A 20,955-nucleotide genomic window follows, 5' to 3' on the forward strand; every position below is an offset into this window, starting at 1 on the left:
GATGAGAGTACCAGACCACCTTTCCTGTCTCCTGAGAAACCTGTATGCAGGTCAAGAAGCAAGAGTTAGAAGCAGACATAGGACAACTGACTTGTTCAAAATTGGGAAAGGAGTACAACAAGGCTGTATATTGTCACTCTGCTTATTTAACTTGTATGCAGAGAACATCATGGGAAATGCCAGGCCGGATGAATCATAAGCTGGAATCAAGATTTCCAGGAGAAATATCAATAATCTCAGATATGAAGATGATACCATCTAATGGCAGAACGTGAAGGCGAACTAAAGAGCCTCTTGATGACGGTGAAAGAGGAGAGTGAAAAGATGGCTTGAAACTCAACATTCAAAACACTAAGATCATAGCATCTAGTCCCATCACTTCATGGCAAACAGAAGGGGAAAAAATGGAAGCAGTGACAGATTTTATGTTCTTGGGCTCCAAAATCACTGGAGACAGTGACTGCAGCCACGAAATTAAAAGACACTTTCTCCTTGGAAGAAAAGCTATGACAAACCTAGACAGCATATTAAAAAGCAGAGACATCACTTTGCCAACAAAGTTCCATATAGTCAAAGCTATGGTTTTCCCAGTAGTCATGTACGAAAGTGAGAGTTGGACCATAAAGAGGGCTGAGCACTGAAGAATTGATGCTTTTAAATTGTGGTGCTGAACAAGACTCTTGAGACTCCCTTGGACTGCAAGGAGATCAAACCAGTGATCAAATATTAAAGGAAATCAACCCCAAATATTTATTGGAAGGACTGATGCTGAAGCTGAAGCTCTGATACTTTGGACACTTAACGTGAAGAGCCAACTCACTGGAAAAGACCTTGATGCAAGGGAAGACGGATGGTAAAAGGAGAAGGGGGTGGCAGGAGATTAGATAACATCACCAACTCAATGGACATAAATTTGAGCCAACTCCGGAGATAGTGGAGGACAGAGGAACCTGGCATGCTATAGTCCATGAGGTCGAAAAGAGTCAGACATGACTTAGCAACTGAACAACAATAACATCATCCTTATTTAGCCAGAATCTCCACATTAGGCGGAGAAGGCAATGGCACCCCACTCCAGTACTCTTGCCTGGAAAATCCCACGGATGGAGGAGCCTGGTGGGCTGCAGTCCATGGGGTCGCGAAGAGTCGGACACAACTGAGCGACTTCAGTTTTACTTTTCACTTTCACGCATTGGAGAAGGAAATGGGAACCCACTCCAGTGTTCTTGCCTGGAGAATCCCAGGGACGGGGGAGCCTGGTGGGCTGCCGTCTATGTGGTCGCACAGAGTCGGACACAACTGAAGTGACTTAGCAGCAGCAGCAGCAGCCACATTAGGGGCTTCTTAGGTGGTTCAGTGGTAAAGAATCGACCTGTCAATGCAGGATCCTCAGGTTTGATCCCGGGTCAGGAAGATCCCCTGGAGAAGAGAATGGCTACCCACTCCAGTATTCTAGCCTGGAGAATCCCACGGACGGAGGAGCCTGGTGGGCTACAGAGCATGAGGTCACAAAGAGTCAGACACAACTGAGCATGCACTCCACACACTAAATATAAATGTGCAAAGAAAGGGTAACTTTTTGTTCTTCTGTAACTGCCTTAAATTTCCTCATCAGTCTCCCCACTCTGAAGAGCCAGGAATGTAAAACCAGCCAATCCAACAGACACTTAGCCGCTTGCAATTTAATCAACTTTCTGTTTAAAACTATATTTTTAAAGTAAATAACCAGTCATCTAACCCCGCCACTTTCTCCACCTTCACCGTCGTGGGTTGTGAGGGGCCTTCTGGTGTCCTCTGAGAAGCGAGCAGTGTTCTGGTCCCTGCAGGTCTCTCAGTGATAGGGCCCCTGTTCATCAAGTCATCCTCTGCACGGCCCCCAGCCTGGGCATCCCGCCAGTGTCTAAGGCTCTGCCCTTGTGTGCTCAGTTAGAACCCTGGATCTCTGCCTCAGGCCCCACCTCGGCTCTCACTTTCATCCGCTTCCACCCTGTCGTGCAGCTCCTGGGCAGCTACCTCATTTCTGCTCTAGGGAGCTCCTGCGTGCTCACCTTCCAGGAACACCCAAGGTCTTCCATGAGCCAGCTTCTGAGGGCCCTCGGTGCCACCCGGCAGCCTGGGGAGACGCAGGAGCCGGGAGACACTTGACAGGTAAAGCTCACTCCTTAGACAGACGCCTGCTGTGCGGCGCTAGGTCACTTCACTGGTGTCCGACTCTGCGAGCCCATGGACTGAAGCCCACCAGGCTCTTCTGTCCATGGATTCTCCAGGCAAGAATACTGGAGTGGGTTGCCATGCCCTCCTCCAGGGGATCTTCCCAACCCAGGGATCAAGCCCTCATCTCTTACGTCTCCTGCATTGGCAGGTGGGTTCTTTACCACTAGCGCCACCTGGCAGACGCTTACTCCTCTGCAGTCTGACCTGGGCCTGTTTGCTCCACCCCGAAGCTCCCCATGCTCTCCACCTCTGAGCCTTATTCCTCTAACTGTGCCGAGCAGCTTCATGCACCCTGGGTCTTAACCATCCTGCTGCTTCCTCATCAACAATGCCTATCCCATGTCAACACATTAAAATGCTCCTCATCTCTCAAGAACCTGCTCAGAGACTGTTCTTCCCGTGGAGCTCCCCCCAAGTCCTAAGACCATAGGATTCCTCCTTCTCAAGTGTGCTGGGGGCATCAGCCACCTCTCATGAGGTCCTCACCACTGATTCTTATTCAGGCCCAGAAAAAAAAAAATCATCATCCAAAGGACCCTGTTTATCAGTCCGGTGATTTTTTTTTTCCACTTCTATCATCTGTCTCCTTTTAATTGCCTTTATATAAACAGCTCCCTTAAGCATTTGCCCAATTATAAACTGAATCAAGCAAATTTGATACATGAACTTCATAAAGAATCTGCCACACCATTTTAGCAGAACAGGATGGTCCACATTCTTGTTTCGAAATGTTGTGTGATGAAGCTGTTCCTGTCGAATGAGGAACTGAATGAAAATACCATCTTTTCTCTTATCCTGATAGATACATTGTTTACTCAGTTTTTCTTTGTTTACTCATCGATTCTTTGTTTACTTATTGATTCTTGGGTTTGAGAAAATTCACTTAGGACACTGTCATCTGAAGACTCTTAGTCTGAGATTTTACTTAGACAACCAATTTCGTCCATCATCGTTACAGTCTGTGGAGCTGCTCTCCAACTTCATCCTCTGAGTCATCTAATAATTGTGAAATGTTGTTCTCTCAGTTATTTTCCTTTGCCATTATGAAAAATTTTGAATTCCCAACTGTATACAGTGAGCTAAAAGCAGACTCAAAATGGTGATGATTTATTTCCATGTTGAATCATCCTTCTAAGTAATTCCATTTTTCTCTTTTGTTATTCTAGTCTCTTTTTTAGCATAATTGGAAGTATTTGATGAGTAATGATGAAAGATAATTCCCAGGATGATAAAACAGCAAAATATTTCCAAAGATAAGGAAAATGAGATCATAAAAATCTCTTCATGTGTCTTAGATTTATAAAAGGGTCCAATGAACCCAGATAATAATTGCAAGATGGAAGGAGTTTTATTTACAGAATTAATACATTTTCTCTTTGTTCTTTGGGAGTTCTTCAAGAAAGAATAAAAGTCATGAAAGACCAAGCCTTTTAAATGGACAGAAAAACTCAGAGGAAATTCAAAAGCTAATATTGTGTGCAGTGGACCCTGATGGTACGCTGAGGGTTATCTTGTTAAAATTCCATACACATCTGTCCAACATGAGGTGAATAATAGAGTGAGGCTTAATGATTTCCAGGTCTTCCTGGAGTTCCCCAGGCCCGGTCAGGGCTCTACTCACAGAGGAAGCTCCAGGAGATGGTAGGAGCCAGAGATGTAATTGTGTGACTATCAAGGGAAGGTGGCATAGTATTCCTTACGGATGCACAAGAACCTCACACCATCTCAAAATCTTTGTGATCTGCCTGGAATAGGTTCCTTCCTCTCTCCCTTTTAGCTGGGTAACTGCTGCACTTTGAATCTCAACTGAAACACCACTTCCACTTCCAGCCTTCCCTAACCCCCAGCCCTCCCATCCGGTGCCCTTAGCAGGGCTGTCAGAGCCTCCGCCCCCACCCCTGCCTCTCTGCACTTAGCAGGGTTTTAGTGTCTCCTCCACTGGGAGCTGGTGGTGGTCTGCTCAGACTTGCATCCTCAGTACCAGCACAGTGTTGCCCTTAGTAGCCACTGGATAAGTATTCTGCAAATGAAAAACACTGAATTCACTTTTCTGACTAAGATGCTCACCTGCCTAAAGTTTTTTTTTTTTTTTTAATTGAAGGATAATTGCTTTACAGTATTGCATTGGTTCTGCCTAAAGCTTTAACAAAGTATTAAGATGCATATGTTTGAGAAAGTAAGAATAAAAAGTAAAAGCCCATCCATAGGGAAAGCAGATCAAGTAAGAGCCTCATTTTCCTGGTTTAGTTTACCTTCATTTTCATTGACCTTTGGTGGTTTAGTAGCTAAATCATGCCTGACTCTTGCAACCCCATGGACAGGAGCCCACAAGTCTCCTCTGTTCATGTGATTTTCCAGGCAAGAATACTGGAGTGGGTTGTCATTTCTTTTTCCAGGGGATCTTCCCAACTCAGGGACTGAACCCACGTTTCCTACGTCTCCTGCCTTTTAGGCAGATTCTTTATCCGCTGAGCCATCAGGGAAGCCTGATGTAAAGGACTGACCTTTACCCGGAGATTATCGGGAACAGCATGGCTGTAGCAGAAGGGTCTTCAGCTCATGATTCTGGCTTTCCTTCAGGTGTCAGGTGATTTATCAGAGACTGACATCAGCAGTGAGGCTCGGCACCCCCGGGCCAGCACAGACACTGCAGAAGAGAAACGGAGGAACAGGCTGTACGAGCTAGCAATGAAAATGAGTGAGAAGGAGACTTCTTCTGGGGAGGATCAGGAATCCGAGCCCAAGACCGAGTCTGAGAACCAGAAGGAAAGTCTGTCCTCTGAAGACAACAGCCAGAGTGTCCAGGAAGAGCTGAAGAAGGTAAGGGCTGTGAAGTCACAGCAGACCGCCCTGTCTCTGCCTGGTCTCTTGCCGCTGGGGCGGGGCTCTGTATTTGTGCTGAGATGTGCTGAGACCCCAAACAGCACTCTCTAAAATGTCCATCCCTGTGCACTTGGGAGAGCCCAGGAAAACTTGATTAATGCAGAGTTATTCAATCAGGAAAACAGCCCTGCGTGTCCTTGGATATCTCCCAAGACCTCTCATATCCCATCTTTCATCAAGACAGCCCTTGCCTTTCGAGTCTGTAATGTAGTACCCATAGTCTCTCTTACTGGTAAGAGCTGTGTTATTTCACACCACCCTCCCCACGAGGAATGTTTCCTGTGGATTGAGGGCATCTAGCCAGCCCTCTTTTAGCCAGTGATAAAACTTCGTCTCATCTTTGCACTGAAAGTTGCCTTCTAGGTCATTATCTCTGCAGTTTTCAGATCTGGGCTTGACTTAGTTAGAACCTTTCCCAAACAAACCTTATATGGAATCCCAGGGTTCTAATCAGATACAAACGCTGCTGCTCCGAGGGGTCCCCAAAACCCCAATCACTTGATCTTCAGTCCCACCGTCCTCTATTCCTTCCAAGCCCAAGTAGGCCACTGAGTTCCAAGGGATGTGGTGTGAAAACCACAGAAAACAGACCCTACCTCTGGCAGAAGGGGATCCCAGCCTCTCTCCCGCCATCCTCCCTGACATGCCTGGGTTCCCCCTACAGCTCCTCCCTAAGTACGTCCACCCTAGACGTGAGCCCTGCTGCCTCCGGTGGAAGGGGAGAAGCCAGCATTTGTTCAGCATTTGTCTCCTCTGCGTCTGGTGCTCTGCGTGTGTTAGTTCATTTAGTGTAAAACCTTGGAGGCAGACACAGCCCCGTGCTGCAGAGGAAGTAACTGAGACTAGTCGTGGAGGTCCCCACTCGAGGCCCACAGCTAGTAAGTTTCAGAGGCTGCATCACAAACCTCTTGGCCTCAAGTCACAGGCTCCTTCCTCTATAGGCTGCTGCTTCTGAAACTCGGATTAGATCTTGTCTGGTAATATCTTGAATTCTTTGTACTTAGGATCCATTTTTTTCCCTATTCTGAGAGCAGGCTCTCTAAGCTAATGACTGCGGGTAACCCATATATATAGTCCATGAGCCCCCTTCATCTGCTCAGCAGCCATGCTGGGGTGCTAAGCAAGGGGCTGGCCAGCCCAGGAGGGACCACCATAGAGCAGTCTGCACTATCATGACTGAGCCCCTGAACCTTCCAACACCTCACACTCTGCCTTTCACTCATTCCCAGCCCATCCTCCATAACCACTGAATCCTCCCTCATAAAGCAACCACGTCCTGAGCCTGGGGATGGAGTATCCCTCTTTCCCCGGCATGTCTGTTGGTGAAGAGCAGATTCTGGCCTTCACAGGCAGCCCTTCCCTGGGATGCTGGCTCCAACCCCTTGCCTCCTCTACGGTTATGAGCTTTGATCCTCCCTGCTGCTTGATCCGATGCCCCATTACAGTCACATTTTGTCTGCTAGGGCTGAGAGCCAGATGGCAACTGAAGCATAGTGTGTTATTTCTTACGATGGCCCCACAGCCTACTGACTCTGCTGCCTGGTGGTCCCAACTCACGCTGTGCCAGTGGGGTGCTAGGCTGGGATGAGTCCGGCACATTCAACCCCCACTCACCTGCGAGCCTCACCTCCTGGAGGCACAGCCACCCATCTGTACTGGGCTCTCCTGGGCAGAATGTGAGCAGGAAATGGAGGAAAGTCCTGGGCACTTTGACCCTTCCTGCCTCCACCCTGCCCTGTGCCCTCACTGAGTAGGAAATTAGGGGCGTTGCTTTTATCCAAACTCCCAAATGTGCCAGTTTCCCAAAGTTAAAGTCTTTCCCACCATCAACCATGAATCAGTGTATATAAAAACACAGATAGCAAACCAAAAGAGAAAATTAATATATCTTTCTCCATCAAGAATGGGTTACTCTGATTAAAGGAAAACAGAAATAGAGGTCCATCTATGGAAGGTTGTTTAGAATCAGAAGGGTATAGAGATAGGCTTCAGGGTGAGACAGAATGTGAAACACAACCATGCAGTTTGCAAACTCTGGACTTTGATTCTAAGTCCAGGCCTTTTCTTGTCTGCTCACTACACCTCCCTCCTAGCTGCCCCCTCTGGCCCCTCCAGTCCTTTCTCCACTCAGAGGCTGGAGCTGCCCTGTGGCCCTTGAACTTGCTCCCAGCATGTCAACAAGCCCATATGCACCTTGTTTTTATATCTATCCCTAGGACCCTGTCTGGGTCTTCATGGTTGATTGGGCAAATGCACATTGGCCTCATCTGTACAATGGGTATAACCATGCCCCCTTATAGAGTTGAGACAACTGAATTTTACAGCATAGGGGTAACACAAAGCCAGAGCCCAGCAAATAGTAATAACCTCAGAGCCCCCTTAACAACCTCAAGGAAAAGAAACGTCACTGTTGTGAAGTAACACCCCTGTGCCAGCACTGAAGGAAGAGGTTAGTGCCTGTTTCCCATCCGTGCGTGCAGTGTCAAGCCAGAGTCCTAACCACATGCGGTGCTTTGTCATGCTCTGAAGAATGGGATGGGGAAAATACTGCACCAGAACCTCCCAGGTTCCCACCTTCAGGATCAGAGTAAACTTCCCTTGTAATAGGATCACAACTATCTGTCCAGTGCACACATGCAGACACACACACACCTTGGTTGGGGAGTGGATCTGGGCTAAAGAGACTGTTCCAGAAGCTGTTAGTGCTTCTTATCTCTTTACCGTGCTGCTGCACATTGGCCCAAGGTCCACCTGCCCAGGGGTCCCTGACACAGCAGGTGCGCCCCTTCCTGTGCAGAAGGCAGGCTGGGAGTGTCTAGACTCTAGACGCTGGTCTAGAAGCACAGTCTAGGCAGTGCTCCCCTCCCCGAGAAGAGCCCTATCCGGTGACTGATAGGAACAATATAAATCCTCCAGCTCCTCTGCCTCTGCGGGGGCAATGACCCTGGGATGTATGCTGCCCACTGACGCCCCGACTTCCCCAGTAGATCTTGCTCTGGGCACCCGCAGCGAGGACCAGCTCGAGCAGGCTGTCTCCCCTTCCCTGCCTCTCTTCTCCACTCCTCCACTGGTTCCTGGGACCACTTCTCAAATAAACTCCAAGCACTCGAAGCCATGCCTTGGGGTCTGCTTCTGGGGAAACCAGACTGAGACAGTAACCAAACCAGAGATCACATGGAGCCCCCAGATCACAAACACTCACTGCAGTGTTTGTGACTGAGCAGTGGGGAAACCTAAAAGCCTAGCTGACTGCTAGCAGCCTCTGCCTGACCCGGAGGATCCCTCACACAGACAGAGCCTCATCCAGACTTCACATCCCTCCTGCCTCTACCGCGGATTCTGCAATCTGGGGTCCATAGCAGAATAATGTGCATATTCCCATCAACACAGGGACATCAGCAGCAGGTCAGTGTCCTTAGTATGACAACTCATGCAGAAATTAGGGCTTCACAGTCTTGTCTAGCAGCAGAAGAATCATTTTAGAAATAGGCTTTTTCTGGATGGGAGTCAGCCCTTGGCTGCAGAAAGAACTGGTACCTATAGTTGACTCACTTTGGCTGGGTGTTCGGGGCCTGAGGATGAGTTAAGGATGATCACTGCCATCTGAGTTTTAACTACCTGAAGAACCAGCTTGTAAAGCTTGGGGCTAGTCCAGGAATCTGGACTCCTAGAGGGTCATGTTTTTAACTGAAGCCATCTTGGTTCCATTGAACCTCACTGGTCAACCTTCCATACCTTGGGATCCTTCAAGCCCAGGAATGAGCATTTGCTTCTCCTCCACTGCTAGGCAGGTGACCATGCCAATGGTTACGGGAGAAAGGGCTGGCTAAAGTGCTTCCTAGAACCGCCTGTCTCTAGATATGTAGGTGCTGTGTTCCTGAGGGAAGGATGCAAAGAAGTGCCAGGAACTCCTGGCCAGAGTTTGGAGGCTACCTGCAGGGGTTGGATCTCCCACAAATCCCTTATCTCCCAGGCTTACAGCAGAGACCCCCAAGGTCCCTTCTGGCTCCAAAGTCTCATGGCTCTAGACATGTCATGAATTAAATACACTTTTGTTTCCTGAAATAAGTGTCATTTATGACACTATTTATATGATAGAAGATGTTCTGTGTGTCAAACTTTTGGAAAATGAGTGTTTGTTGAAGACCCAGATTAGTAAATTCTTGCATTATAGTCAAATCTGTACATGCAATGTCTTAAAGGCATTATTTAAGTGTCTTTGTTTATTAATTATCACAGGTAGCTGAATCATTGTGTTTTATGTTCACAAGGGAATCACAGACCAGCAGGTATCTCCCCTATCCATAGTTTCATGAAACAGTTCTCATCAAAGTACTGAGCAAAAAGTATTGAGTACCCTTCTCTGCAAATAAGAGACAACTCTGTACATCTTCCCACAGCCACTCCTCATAAATTGGTATCAAGTCACATAGAAACACAGTCCTGGTCAATGGTCAAGCAGACAGATTGACTGTTGTCTGAGAAAGCCCAGAGCTGTAGGTCTCTGCAGTTTAATGTGTTGTGAAACACTTGTTGCTATCACAGTGTTAACATAAAGTCAAGTACTGTCCACACGTGTCTCACCCTTGTAAAATTGCTCACCATCCACATGAGGGTTCAGTGTCTCTCACTCGCAGTAGCGTTATTTGAGAAGCGTGTCTCCGTCTTCAGTTGGTGCGAACGTGAATGTAAGGTTCAATCCTAACTTGTGTCTTACAAGCTGTACTGATCTCGGTAGGCCTTATGCCTGTTGAGGAATCAACACCTCTTTTCTAAGATCCTATTAAACAACTGGCTGCAGGGGAAAACAGAAGCTTTACCACTTGGAGCTACAGCTCTTATCCACAGTGCTTGAACAGGTGAGGTTTCATCTCACCCTGTTGCCATTGGCAGCCCTCATCCCCACACTCCTGTCCTCCATGTTTGTGGGAGGGGCCTTTGAGGTTGGGAAGAGACCTCTGGGTTCTCTCCTGGATCACGAGGACTTCAGCAGAACATCTTCCTCCCTAGGCAAAAGATGAACTAAGCCCTCAAGAATTAATATTCTCATAATGCTAGTAGATAAAAGGGCAGTCTACATAAGCAGACAATTCACCAAAAACAACAAAAAAGAAGAGGGTAAATGACCAATAAGCATATGAAAAAAGATTCAACTTTCACTGTATCTCAACTGTATTCAGTGCAACACCCAGCCCAGAACTTGGCATATGGTTTGTACGTTCATTCATTTCTTCCATTCAGCAGAAGCACCCTGAGGCAATGGGAAGACAGCCATGAACAGGGCAAAGTGTAGCATTTGTTCAGACCAGCAATAAAAATGCAAACTGAAATAATGAAATGCCACTTGCCTAACAAACTGATGGTTAAAAAGGATGATAATTTATGTTGGTAAGAGTTCAGAGGACCAGGCAAGCTAACACACACAAAGTAGCACATATTAGCACATGGGTGACTTGGTAACTCAAAGCGATCAAAGTGTGCATACCCTTTGATCCAGCAAATTTATTTTCCATCATTTATCCTAAGGAACAACTAGGCAAGCAGCCAAGGTATATCACAATGCAGTTCATCAAGTGTTATACTTTTATATTAGGAAAAGTTTGAAACAACCTAAGTGTCCAACAATAAGGGAGTTTTGGGAAAATGGAGGGGATGAGGTCCAGAAAACAGGTGGGGTATCAACATTGGAACAGCAAAGACAGAATGGTCCAGATACAAGTAAGTGGGTAAATCTGATGTTTAAGAAGATGAACAAAATTTGTTTTATGTTCTAAGCCTCCCCAAACCCCTTGCCCCACTTATTGAAGCAAACTTGACCGTGCACAGTAAAGCCAACCCACCGACACTGGGCTGTGAAGGGAAGTTAATGTTTATTGCAGGGCCCTAAGCAAGAGTAGGGGTGGCTAATGCTCAAAAGGTGGGAACTCCCCGATGGCTTTCAGGGAAAAGTTTTTAAAGACAGGGTGAGGGAGAGGGTTGCAGGGTGCATGATCGGCTTGTGTACATTCTTCTGATTGGTTGGTGGTGAGGTAATCGGGAATCAACACCACTGACCCTCTGATTCCATCCTGTCTGGGGCCTTCATGATGGTGGTCAGCATGCAGTAAATATGGTCCGCCTGACGGGGGTTTCAGTGTCTGCAAAACAGCTCAAAGGACATGGCTCAGAATATTATCTATAGCCCTTGAGAGGAACTAAATGTCTTTGACTTTGTTTAATGGCTAAACTGTTATTTTGTCTTGCTTGACTGTTTTCCTTTGTTTCTCCATTTTCTCACTTCTAAATGTATTAAATTTACTCTTTAGAACTCAGGCTTGGCTTAGGAAGGTAAAGTCTTTCTATAAACAAGAGGCAGGCAGAGGACATGGGAGAGTCTGTCCTGGGAATTCCCCGTAGGGTCCTGCCTGGTTACATCTCTAGCCCCCCGAACTAGAAGGCAAGTCTGCCTTCTGAAAGTGAGGGGATGGTGAAATTGGGTTGTCAGGATTGTGGAGAGGGTTTGAAATAGCTATTGCATAGAATGGGAGAAAAATGTGTGGAGAAATATAAAGGACCACCAGGGTAAAATCAGAGATCACAAACATTTACTGGAGTTACAAAGAACCTGTAAAAGAAGACAGCAACTCTGCACTCTAAATATAAAACAGATAAACAATCCAGACCTACAGTATAGCACAAGGAACTATATTCAATATCTTCTAATAGCCTATAATGAACCCGAGAAAGGACAGATAGATATGTTTAACTGAAGCACTGTGCTGTATACCTGAAACTCATACAACATTGTAAATCAACTTCAATTTTAAAAAATAGAATATAGTAAATTTGATGCAAATGAATGCAAAATACAAATTCATCCTATTCAAAGAAAAGGTCTATTCACAAGTCCCGATCATTCAGCACACTACACAGTACAGCTCAAGGGGTTCTGGGGTTTACATGAGAACACCCCATTTCATAATTAAGATGTACAGATATGAATCTCAAACCAGATTGGAGGGGTGGGGAGATAAAACAGAAATTCCCTGGTGGCTCAGTGGTAAAGAATCCGCCTGCCAATGCAGGAGACATGGGTTTGATCCCTGTGTTGGGAAGATCCTCTGGAGAAGGAAATGGCAACCCACTCCAATATTCTTGCTTGGAAATTCTCCTGGACAGAGGAGCCTGGAGGGCAACAGCCTATGGGGTCGCAAAAGAGTTGGACACGATTTAGCAACTAAACAACAATTCATCCATAATAGGAAAAAAAAAAATGTGAAGTTAAAATTTAACAAGAAAACTGCAAATCTCTAAGAAAACTACCAGTTTGCTGGTAGGAAAGACAATGCAAAGAAGAATTCTTCCAAAATGAGGATAGACATTTAGTGTAATTCAAATAAAAATCTTTTTAAAAGGATTCAAAAAATCATCTGATAAATTTAAAGAATAACTTAGAAATTTTTAGAAAAAGAAAAGAAAGAGGAACGATTAAGACAGTACATTTTGTTTTAAAGGCAGAGTAATTAAACTTATGAGTTATTAGTAAAGGATGCAATGAAATAGTCCAGAAGTATAGTCTAAATTCTTAACTTATCCCATGATTTATCTCATACTTACCACTCACCCACCTCTTACCCCTGGTCAGGCAGAGTTAAGACATATGTGCACTTGCTTTTTGGGAGGAAGTGATGTGGCAGGAGAGGAAGGTCCTTAGTGTTCACCCAAACGAAGGAATCCGATGGCCATCCCTGGTTGGCAGGCCCAGCATTATGTACAGGAGACACTAGCGGAAAAGATGCCAACTTCCCGTGAGAAGTGGTAGCACAAGTTCTAGAGTTTGGATCCCTATTCATTTACCATTTGTTCAACAAATAATTGTTGAACTATTCTAAGAGCTATAATACAGTAGGGACTGGCGAGGAAAGGTCCCTGCTCTGGTGGAATTTACCTGCTGTTGAGGGGTGACAGCTGATAAGTATGTAAACACACACAGCGGAAGATATGCACAGTGACCAGTGCCAAAGAGAAGATTCAGCAGGACAGTCACGGACGGAGCTGGGAGGAGGACGTGTCCTGGATAGCCCTGACTTATCTGACTGCCTGTGCTTTCCACTGAAACCCAAAGGACAAGAAGAAAAATGTCAGGCAAAGATCTAAAGGAAGGGCTTTTCAGGCAAATACAAGCAAGGCCTTAAGGTGGAAATAACCTTGATAAGTTCAAGGAACCGCCTAAAGATGTAGAGTAGCTAGGGCAACATAGCCAAGGAGAGAGATGAGGAGACGGGAGGGCCAGAGCAAGCCAGCCATGTGGGCCATGCAGAGAACATCGGCTTCCGTTCTGTGTGAGACAGAAGAACCTGGAAAGATTTCAGCAGGAGGATCCTATATTTATGAAGATTGCCTCGGTTGCCAGGTGCCACCTCCTTTCCAAGTGAACGTGGAAGGTGGTTTCCTGTGTCACCAGGCTACTTCAGAGCCAAGCGCGTGCCCTGGCAGAACCCTGTTTACCGAAAGCCATGGGTACGTGTTTCCAGTGAGTATCAGGAACTGATTTTCTGAAGAACAGCCAGTGTGCAAAAAGCAAAGGAGATGGACGACCATGAATACCTCCTCTGCCAGGACAGGGAGTCCTGCCTGCTGAAGACTTGCCCGGGCAGGTTTGGTCAAGGGCAGTGGCCCCAGCGTTCCCTTCCTCTCTCATTGTCAGCAGGAGCAGCCACGCTCAGGTGCCTACGTTACTAGACTACGGGGACTCCACCCAGGAAGGAAGAGAAAATGACCTCAGAGAGACATACAGACCAGTGGGTTTAACTCTGTAACTAAACTAAGTGTGCAAATAGCAGACTCTTAAATACTCATTTCAATCATCACCATCAAAAATAATCTTTTCTTTTTCCCACATATAACTTTGACCATCAAAATCTAGATGATTTCAGAACCCAAACATCCCCAGAGGTCCATTCTCTAATCTCTGTTACATTTCTTGTCTCAGTTTATTACACATGCTAATTTATTAGGTCCGTGCTCCAATTTCTTTCCACAATTCTGTGCCACCTTCTTTCATCAAGTCATTCTCTGGGGACGTGAGTCTGTTCATGGAGAATGTATTTTGACGGGTTGGTAGAGGCATCACCGGAGCGCCTTATGTTTCATGAGAACTGAAACATATTTGCACTGAATTTTTCTAACAGATTTCTGTCATCTATTTAGGATGACATATGGAGTTTCTTTTCTTACCTTTGAGGAAGAAAAAAAATACATGAAATCAGGGCATTTGGACAACTTTCCTTGCTTGCTCTGGTGATTTGAAAGAAGCATTTCATAGAGCCAAGGCGGCACCTGTGATGTGGGACAGAAAACTAGTGAGCAGGCTGGGACGTCTGGATCACATTTGGAGCAGGTTTCGTCAGAGAACACATTCTCATTCACTCTGGTTGCCCTGGTGGCTGCACCTCAGGTAGGCTCAGTAAGGCCCAGAACAGGAGCTGGTCCCTCGGGAGCTCTTAGGTTTTGTTGTGTGGCTTGCTCATTGGTGTACAAGTCAACGTGGGCTTCCCTGTGGCTCAGCTGGTAATGAATCCATCTGCAGTGCGGGAGACCTGGGTTTGATCCCTGGGATGGGAAGATCCCTGGAGAAGGGAAAGGCTACCCACTCCAGCATTCTGGCCTGGAGACATTCCATGGACTGTATAGTCCATGGGGTCGCAAAGAGTCAGACACGACTGAGCGACTTTCACTTTCACTTCTTTCCTGATGGCGCTAGTGGTAAAGAACCTGTCTGCCAACGCAGGAGACGTAAGAGACTCAGGTTCGATCCCTGGGTCAGGAAGATCCCCTGGAGGAGGGCATGACAACTCACTCCAGTATTCTTGCCTGGAGAATCCCATGGACAGAGGAGCCTGGTGGGCTACGATAGGGTCGCAAAGAGTTGGACACAACGGAAGCAACTTGGCACACAGCCCATACAAATCGACAAGCTCATTCCGATTGGTGGCATTTGGTGGAGGCTGCAGGCCCTTCTCTCTGTTGTTCATGGATTTGATTATTCAGTTAGATTCTGTTCTTCCATCACTTTCTGCAGTCTGTTACGTCCCGGGAATTATGCTGGTGGAGGAGGTGGTGTGGCTGGTGGGAAGGAGCGTGGGCTTCAGAGACCAGAGTCTCTGGGCTCCAGTCCCAGCCGTGCGTCTTCTTCCCCGAACCACGGTTTCTTCATCTCTCAAGATGGGATGAAAACAGCCTCCACGTCAGGTTGTTGTGAGGGTTACATGAAACCTTGAGCAGTCTGGGGTCAGACCCAGCACAGGGGGGGGATGTACATTAACGCTGAGCTGGCATCCTTCCTTCCTTCTCGCTTCCCCTCAAAGGGCTTTCTCAGGAGCGAGATACCCCAGGAGAGAAAGTGAGGTCCTGTATGCATTTTACACAACTTGAGCACTGAAGACTTTTCTCCTCTGCCTGTAATTCCTTCGTGAGAGCCCACATGTCTTTAGAAGGTTCTGTTAAAGTTTTTTCTGTTACTTGGGATGTCCACAGTGCCCTGCTCGCCCCTTAAAGAACATCCATTTGTCACAGGGCTGAAAGAAAAACTGGAGAGCCCCGCATGTGTACCATGTTCTTGTTTTTACTAAAGCCGCTACGAAGATTGTTCCCCTACCCCAAACCTGCACAGAAGACTTGACATCAGAGTTACTGAATTCAGGGACTGCCCTGGTGGTCCAGTGGTTAAGACTGGACACTTCCAATGTAGGGCCTGTGGGTTTTATCCCTGGCCAGGGAACTAGGATCCCATATGCCCTACAGGCAGAGAGAAAAATAGCTAGATTCAAAATATAGACTGAATCAGTGATTTGGGGGTTATTCCAGTTTGACATTTGGTAATCACTCTGTCTCCTGGGCTGTGAGAAAGGAGCTTTGAAATCTTATGTTTTTTCCTTATTTCAAAAATCTAATGAGATTCTCTCTCTCTCTCTCTTGATGTTTAAATCTCCTTGAATGGCATGAGTTTCTTCCAGAGCCCTCAGCTGGAAAGCGCAGCAGCAGCTTGCCCTCTCGCTGTTCGCTCCGCGGTCACAGCATTCTTCCTGTTTTCCTGCCAGAACAGTGTACCTTTCATCCATTTGTTCCCACTGCAGCTGCCCCACCTCAGCCCTTGTGACCTGGGAGTCAAGCTGCAGCAACCGTGTCCTACACTCACCTCTGCCTCTGATACTCCCAGGCCCTAAATCTGTCCTTCCTTTAGCAGTTAGAATTACCTTCCTAAAGCCTCAGCCTCTCAAGCCGGCATGTTAAGAACCTAGGCTTTGAAATGGGGCAGACCTGCGTGCGGTTCTTGGCTCCTTCAGGGCAAGCCATGTCACCTCTCTAAGCTCAGTTCCTCCTCTGTAAGATAGAGTAGTCATAGTTCCTACATCATAGGGAGGTTCCCAGATTAAACGAGGCTCTGAGAGCCTGGCACACAGTAAACACTCAGTAAATGACAGCTTTTCGTTCTTCAGCTCTGATGCGAAGAGCTGACTCACCGGAAAAGTCCCTGATGCTGGGAAAGATAGAAGGCAGGAGGAGAAGGGCTTGACAGAGGACAAGATGGCTGGATGGCATCACCAACTCAATGGATGAGTTTGAGTAAAGTCCAGGAGATGGTGAAGGACAGGGAAGCCTGGTGTGCTGCAGTCTATGGGGTCGTGAAGAGTCAGACACGACTCTGCGACTAAACAACAAAAAAGGACAGCTCTGGATAACAGCAGTGAAAACCTGCAAAGGCGCTGAATCACCAGCTGTTCAAGATGCAAATGCAAACCCCCGAGCGTGGCCTTCAGGGCACTGTGGGACCCAGGCCGCCCTCTCTTTTCCCACCTGTCATCCTCTGCACACCCTGGAGCACAGTACCATTCCCTGTGCACATCACGCCGTCTCATCTCCAAGGCTTAGGTCTACTCCCATCAGCCGGAAGTATCCTTCGCATCTTTCTTGTGCTTCCAGACGGACTCCAAAGTCACATGTTAACGGAACCTGCTTGTCCCTCTCCAGGTCTCAGCCTATGGCTCCCAGGGTAGAGTGGGACTTTCCTGCTATCTGCTGGGCGTCTTCCTACCCTTCTCCTGTCTCTGTCCTCTGAGGACAGGGACCATGCTTACTCACTCTGCATCCCCTGCAGGGCCCAGGGCAGTGCCTGGCAGAGAGCAGATGCCTCCTGAAGGCCTGAATTAAATTAGTGATGATAGGAAACGGCAGATGATGTTTGCGTGCCTGGCTTGTTCAGTTGCCCAGCTAGGCTATGACATACCTGGCTTTTCTTGCCTGTCAGCATGTATGGTTCAGTGTGCTGAGTGCCAGGAAACAGAGGGTCCTGTGTGTGTGTGTGTGTGTGTGAGAGAGAGAGAGTGTGTCAGTGTCAGGTTGCCAACTGTTGTTTCTTAGGACAGACTGTTCTGTATTCTGATATTATGTCTTCTACTTTTGGGTGTTAAGGTATCTCTTCTTTACAAAATGATGGTGAGGGCAGACAATAGTACAGCATGGCAGCTTTTTAAAGAATTATTCTTACTTAGCAAGAGAAAAAAATTGGGAAACAGCAGCAAAGTGTAACTTTTTTGGTTAAAAAATACTTTTAAAAAGCATTTTTTCAAAGCACCAAGTATGGGTTTCCACGGGGGTCCGGTGGTTAAGAACCTGCATGCTAATGCGGGAGGCACCGGTTTGATGCCTGGTTAGGAAGATTCCGCATGCTGCGGGGCAGCTAAGCCCATGTGCCACAACTACTGAGTCTGTGCTCTAGAGCCTGTGAGCCACAACAGGAGAAGCCAGCACAATGGGAAGCCAACACACCACAGCTAGAGAGTAGCCCCCACTCGTTGCAACTAGAGAAAGCCCACGCAACAATGAAGACCCAGCACAGCTAAAAATAAATAAATAAGTAACGTTTAAAAGTATTGGAAAGAAAGAAAACAAGTAATCGAGGAAAGTTGTTTCAAGAACACAGTACCTAATAAAAGGTGTCTAAGCCACCAGCCTTCACCAGTGATGTGCCCACCTTGAGCCAGCAGGGCAGGTGGCAGAGGTTTGAATAGACGCGGACAGCTCTGTGTTCTGACTGATTCCATCTTCTCGAAAACACCTTGAGCTGGATGGTGTTATCTCCATTTCACAGCTGAGGCTCAGAGAGATTATATCCCCGAAGTCATACAGTGTAACCTGAATTTCCTAAGCCTCATGGCCTGGTGTGTACACAGTGAGGAGGTCACCTTGGGATCCATCTCCACTAGGAAACCACAAGACCAGCGCACCCACTTATTCCCAATATCTCCCTCCATTATGTGGGGGAATCTAGGGCGAGGGTCTCCCACATGTTCATGATCCTCTGCTAGGGGCCTGCCTGCTCAGGGCCTTCACCAGGCTGTTGCTGCTCATGACCACTGCAGGAACCAGCCCTGCCCAGACACCTCCACAGAGGCTTCAGATCAGCAGGACCAGGGCCAGCTGATGACTTCTGTGGGCCTGAGCACTCCTGCCTTTGTGAACCCTTTCCTCCACAAAAAACATTGAAAACCATATTTTACAACTATGTTGGCATAAAGATTAATACTATGTATTATGTATGCTGGGCTGGATGAATCACAAGCTGGAATCAATATTGCCAGGAGAAATATTAATGACCTCAGATATGCAGATGACACCACCATTATGGTAGAAAGCTAAGAGGAATTAAAGAGCCTCTTGATGAAGGTGAAAGAAGACAGTGAAAAAGCGGACTTAAAACTCAACATTCAAAAAACGAAGATCATGGCATCTAGTCCCATCACTTAATGGCAAATAGATGGGGAAACAATGGAAACAGTGACAGACTTTATTTTCCTGGGCTCCAAAATCACTGCAGATGGTTACTGCAGCCATGAAATGAAAAGACACTTGTTCCTTGGAAGAAAAGCTATGACAAACCTAGATAGCATATTAAAAAGCACAGACATTGCTTTGCTGACAAAGGTCCATCTAGTCAAAGTTATGGTTCTTCCAGTAGTCATGTACAGATCTGAGAGCTGGACAATAAAAAAGACTGAGCACTGAAGATTTGATGCCTTCGAACTGTGGTGTTGGAGAAGACTCTTGAGAGTCCCTTGGACAGCAAGGAGATCCAACCAGTCAATCCTAAAAGAAATCAACCCTGAATATTCATTGGAAGGACTGATGCTGAAGCTGAAGCTCCAATACTTTGGCCACCTGATGCAAAGAACTGACTTCACTGGAAAAGACCCTGATGCTGGGCAATATTGAAGGCAGGAAGAGAAGGGGACTACAGGGGATGAGATGGTTGGATGGCATCACTGACTCAATGGATATGAGTTTGAGCAAAGCCCAGGAGATGTGAAGGACAAGGAAGCCTGGTGTGCTGTAGTCACCATGGGGTCGCAAAGAATCAGATATGACTGAGCAACTGAACAACAACAAAATGTATTTAAGACATGTGCCTAGACCTAAGAATTCATTTTTCCTTCCGATTTTCGAAGAAGTTAAGACATTTTCATGGGCCCCCTAAAAGAATGGTGCACCCTAGGTGCCATATCTGTTGAGCCTGATGGGTAAAGGAGGCCTGTTGCAAGACCCTGTTGCCCACTTCTAAGTCTCACAAAAACCCTAATATCAATGCCCCTTCAACTTCTACGTGTTCAGGGCTTGTTATAGGTGTCAGAACCATCCTCGAGGTGGAACCAGGAAATTCCCTCCTTTGCCCCAGAAATCTGAACATATCATTTAATCCTCAAAGCTTTTTCCCCCACACTGTATTAGGCGCTGTCATATCAAGGCTTACATCAGGTCACATGAATAGATGCCCCAGGCCTTTGTCACAGTCCCAGTTCACCACACAGCCAGACCCTGGATCTGATTTGGCGCAGCTGAGACTGGCAGACACGTGTGCACGCACACACCCAAGGGTGGAGACGGACCTGGGATCGGCCCTCCGACATTCCAGCCTGTTCTCTTCCTATGAAGCCAAGCACCTGAGGAGCCCCTGCTGCCCACATGTTCACAAGCTTGAGCCACTCCGGCAAGGAGCATGCATGCTTATTCCAGCTTGGAAGGAGTCTGTAGTTCTTTGTCCAACACAAAGCTTTGAAATGAATGACGACACTGGGACATTCTGAGGAGAATTTGCAAGGGTCGCAAATAAGCAGGGATTTCCAGTGTTTAGGATGGAGGTATTTTCTTCTTTTGAATTCTAAAGACTCGGAATCTCCGCCTGGTGACACCTTACGTGCTGTGAGTCTTTGGAAAACAGTTTATAAGGAAGAGTAAAAGGAGGGAGAATTTGTTCCTAGAAACATGTTTTTATAGGAAGAAAAAGGGCATGAGCTTCAGCATCAGTCCTTCCAGGGAATATTCAGGGTTGATTTCCTTTAGGATTGACTGGTTTGCTCTCCTCACATTTCAAGAGTCTTCTCTGACAAAATGTAGTAAGAGTTGGACTGTGAAGAAAGTTGAGCGCCGAAGAATTGATGCTTTTGAACTCTGGTGTTGGAGAAGACTCTTGAGAGTCCCTTGGACTGCAAGGAGATGCAACCAGTCCATCCTGAAGGAGATCAGTCCTGGGTGTTCTTTGAAAGAACTGATGTTGAAGCTGAAACTCCAGTACTTTGGCCACCTGATGTGAAGAGCTGACTCATTTGAAAAGACCCTGATCCTGGGAAAGATTGGGAGCAGGATGAGAAGGGAATGACAGAGGATAAGATGGCTCGATGGCATCACCCACTCGATGGACATGAGTTTGAGTAAACTCCGGGAGTTTGTGGTGGACAGGGAGGCCTGGTGTGCTGCGATTCATGGGGTCACAGAGAGTCGGACACGACTGAGTGACTAAACTGAACTGGAGAAGTGGAATGGCAG

The 20,955-nt window shown here is 46.8% G+C and overlaps 1 protein-coding gene across 4 annotated transcripts in view; it reads left to right on the forward strand.

The window, feature by feature from the left end:
- Window positions 1-20,955, forward strand: part of LOC122683080 (myosin VIIA and Rab interacting protein) — a 217,512-nt gene that overhangs the window by 170,770 nt on the left and 25,787 nt on the right. For all 4 annotated transcript variants that reach the window (XM_043886620.1, XM_043886623.1, XM_043886621.1 and 1 more), the window contains exon 11: window positions 4,795-5,034. In XM_043886620.1, coding sequence (XP_043742555.1) covers window positions 4,795-5,034 — 240 coding nt within the window. The remainder of the gene's footprint in view (window positions 1-4,794; window positions 5,035-20,955) is intronic.

The sequence above is a fragment of the Cervus elaphus genome, chromosome 24, assembly GCF_910594005.1.
Source record: "Cervus elaphus chromosome 24, mCerEla1.1, whole genome shotgun sequence".
Classification (NCBI taxonomy): domain Eukaryota; kingdom Metazoa; phylum Chordata; class Mammalia; order Artiodactyla; family Cervidae; genus Cervus; species Cervus elaphus.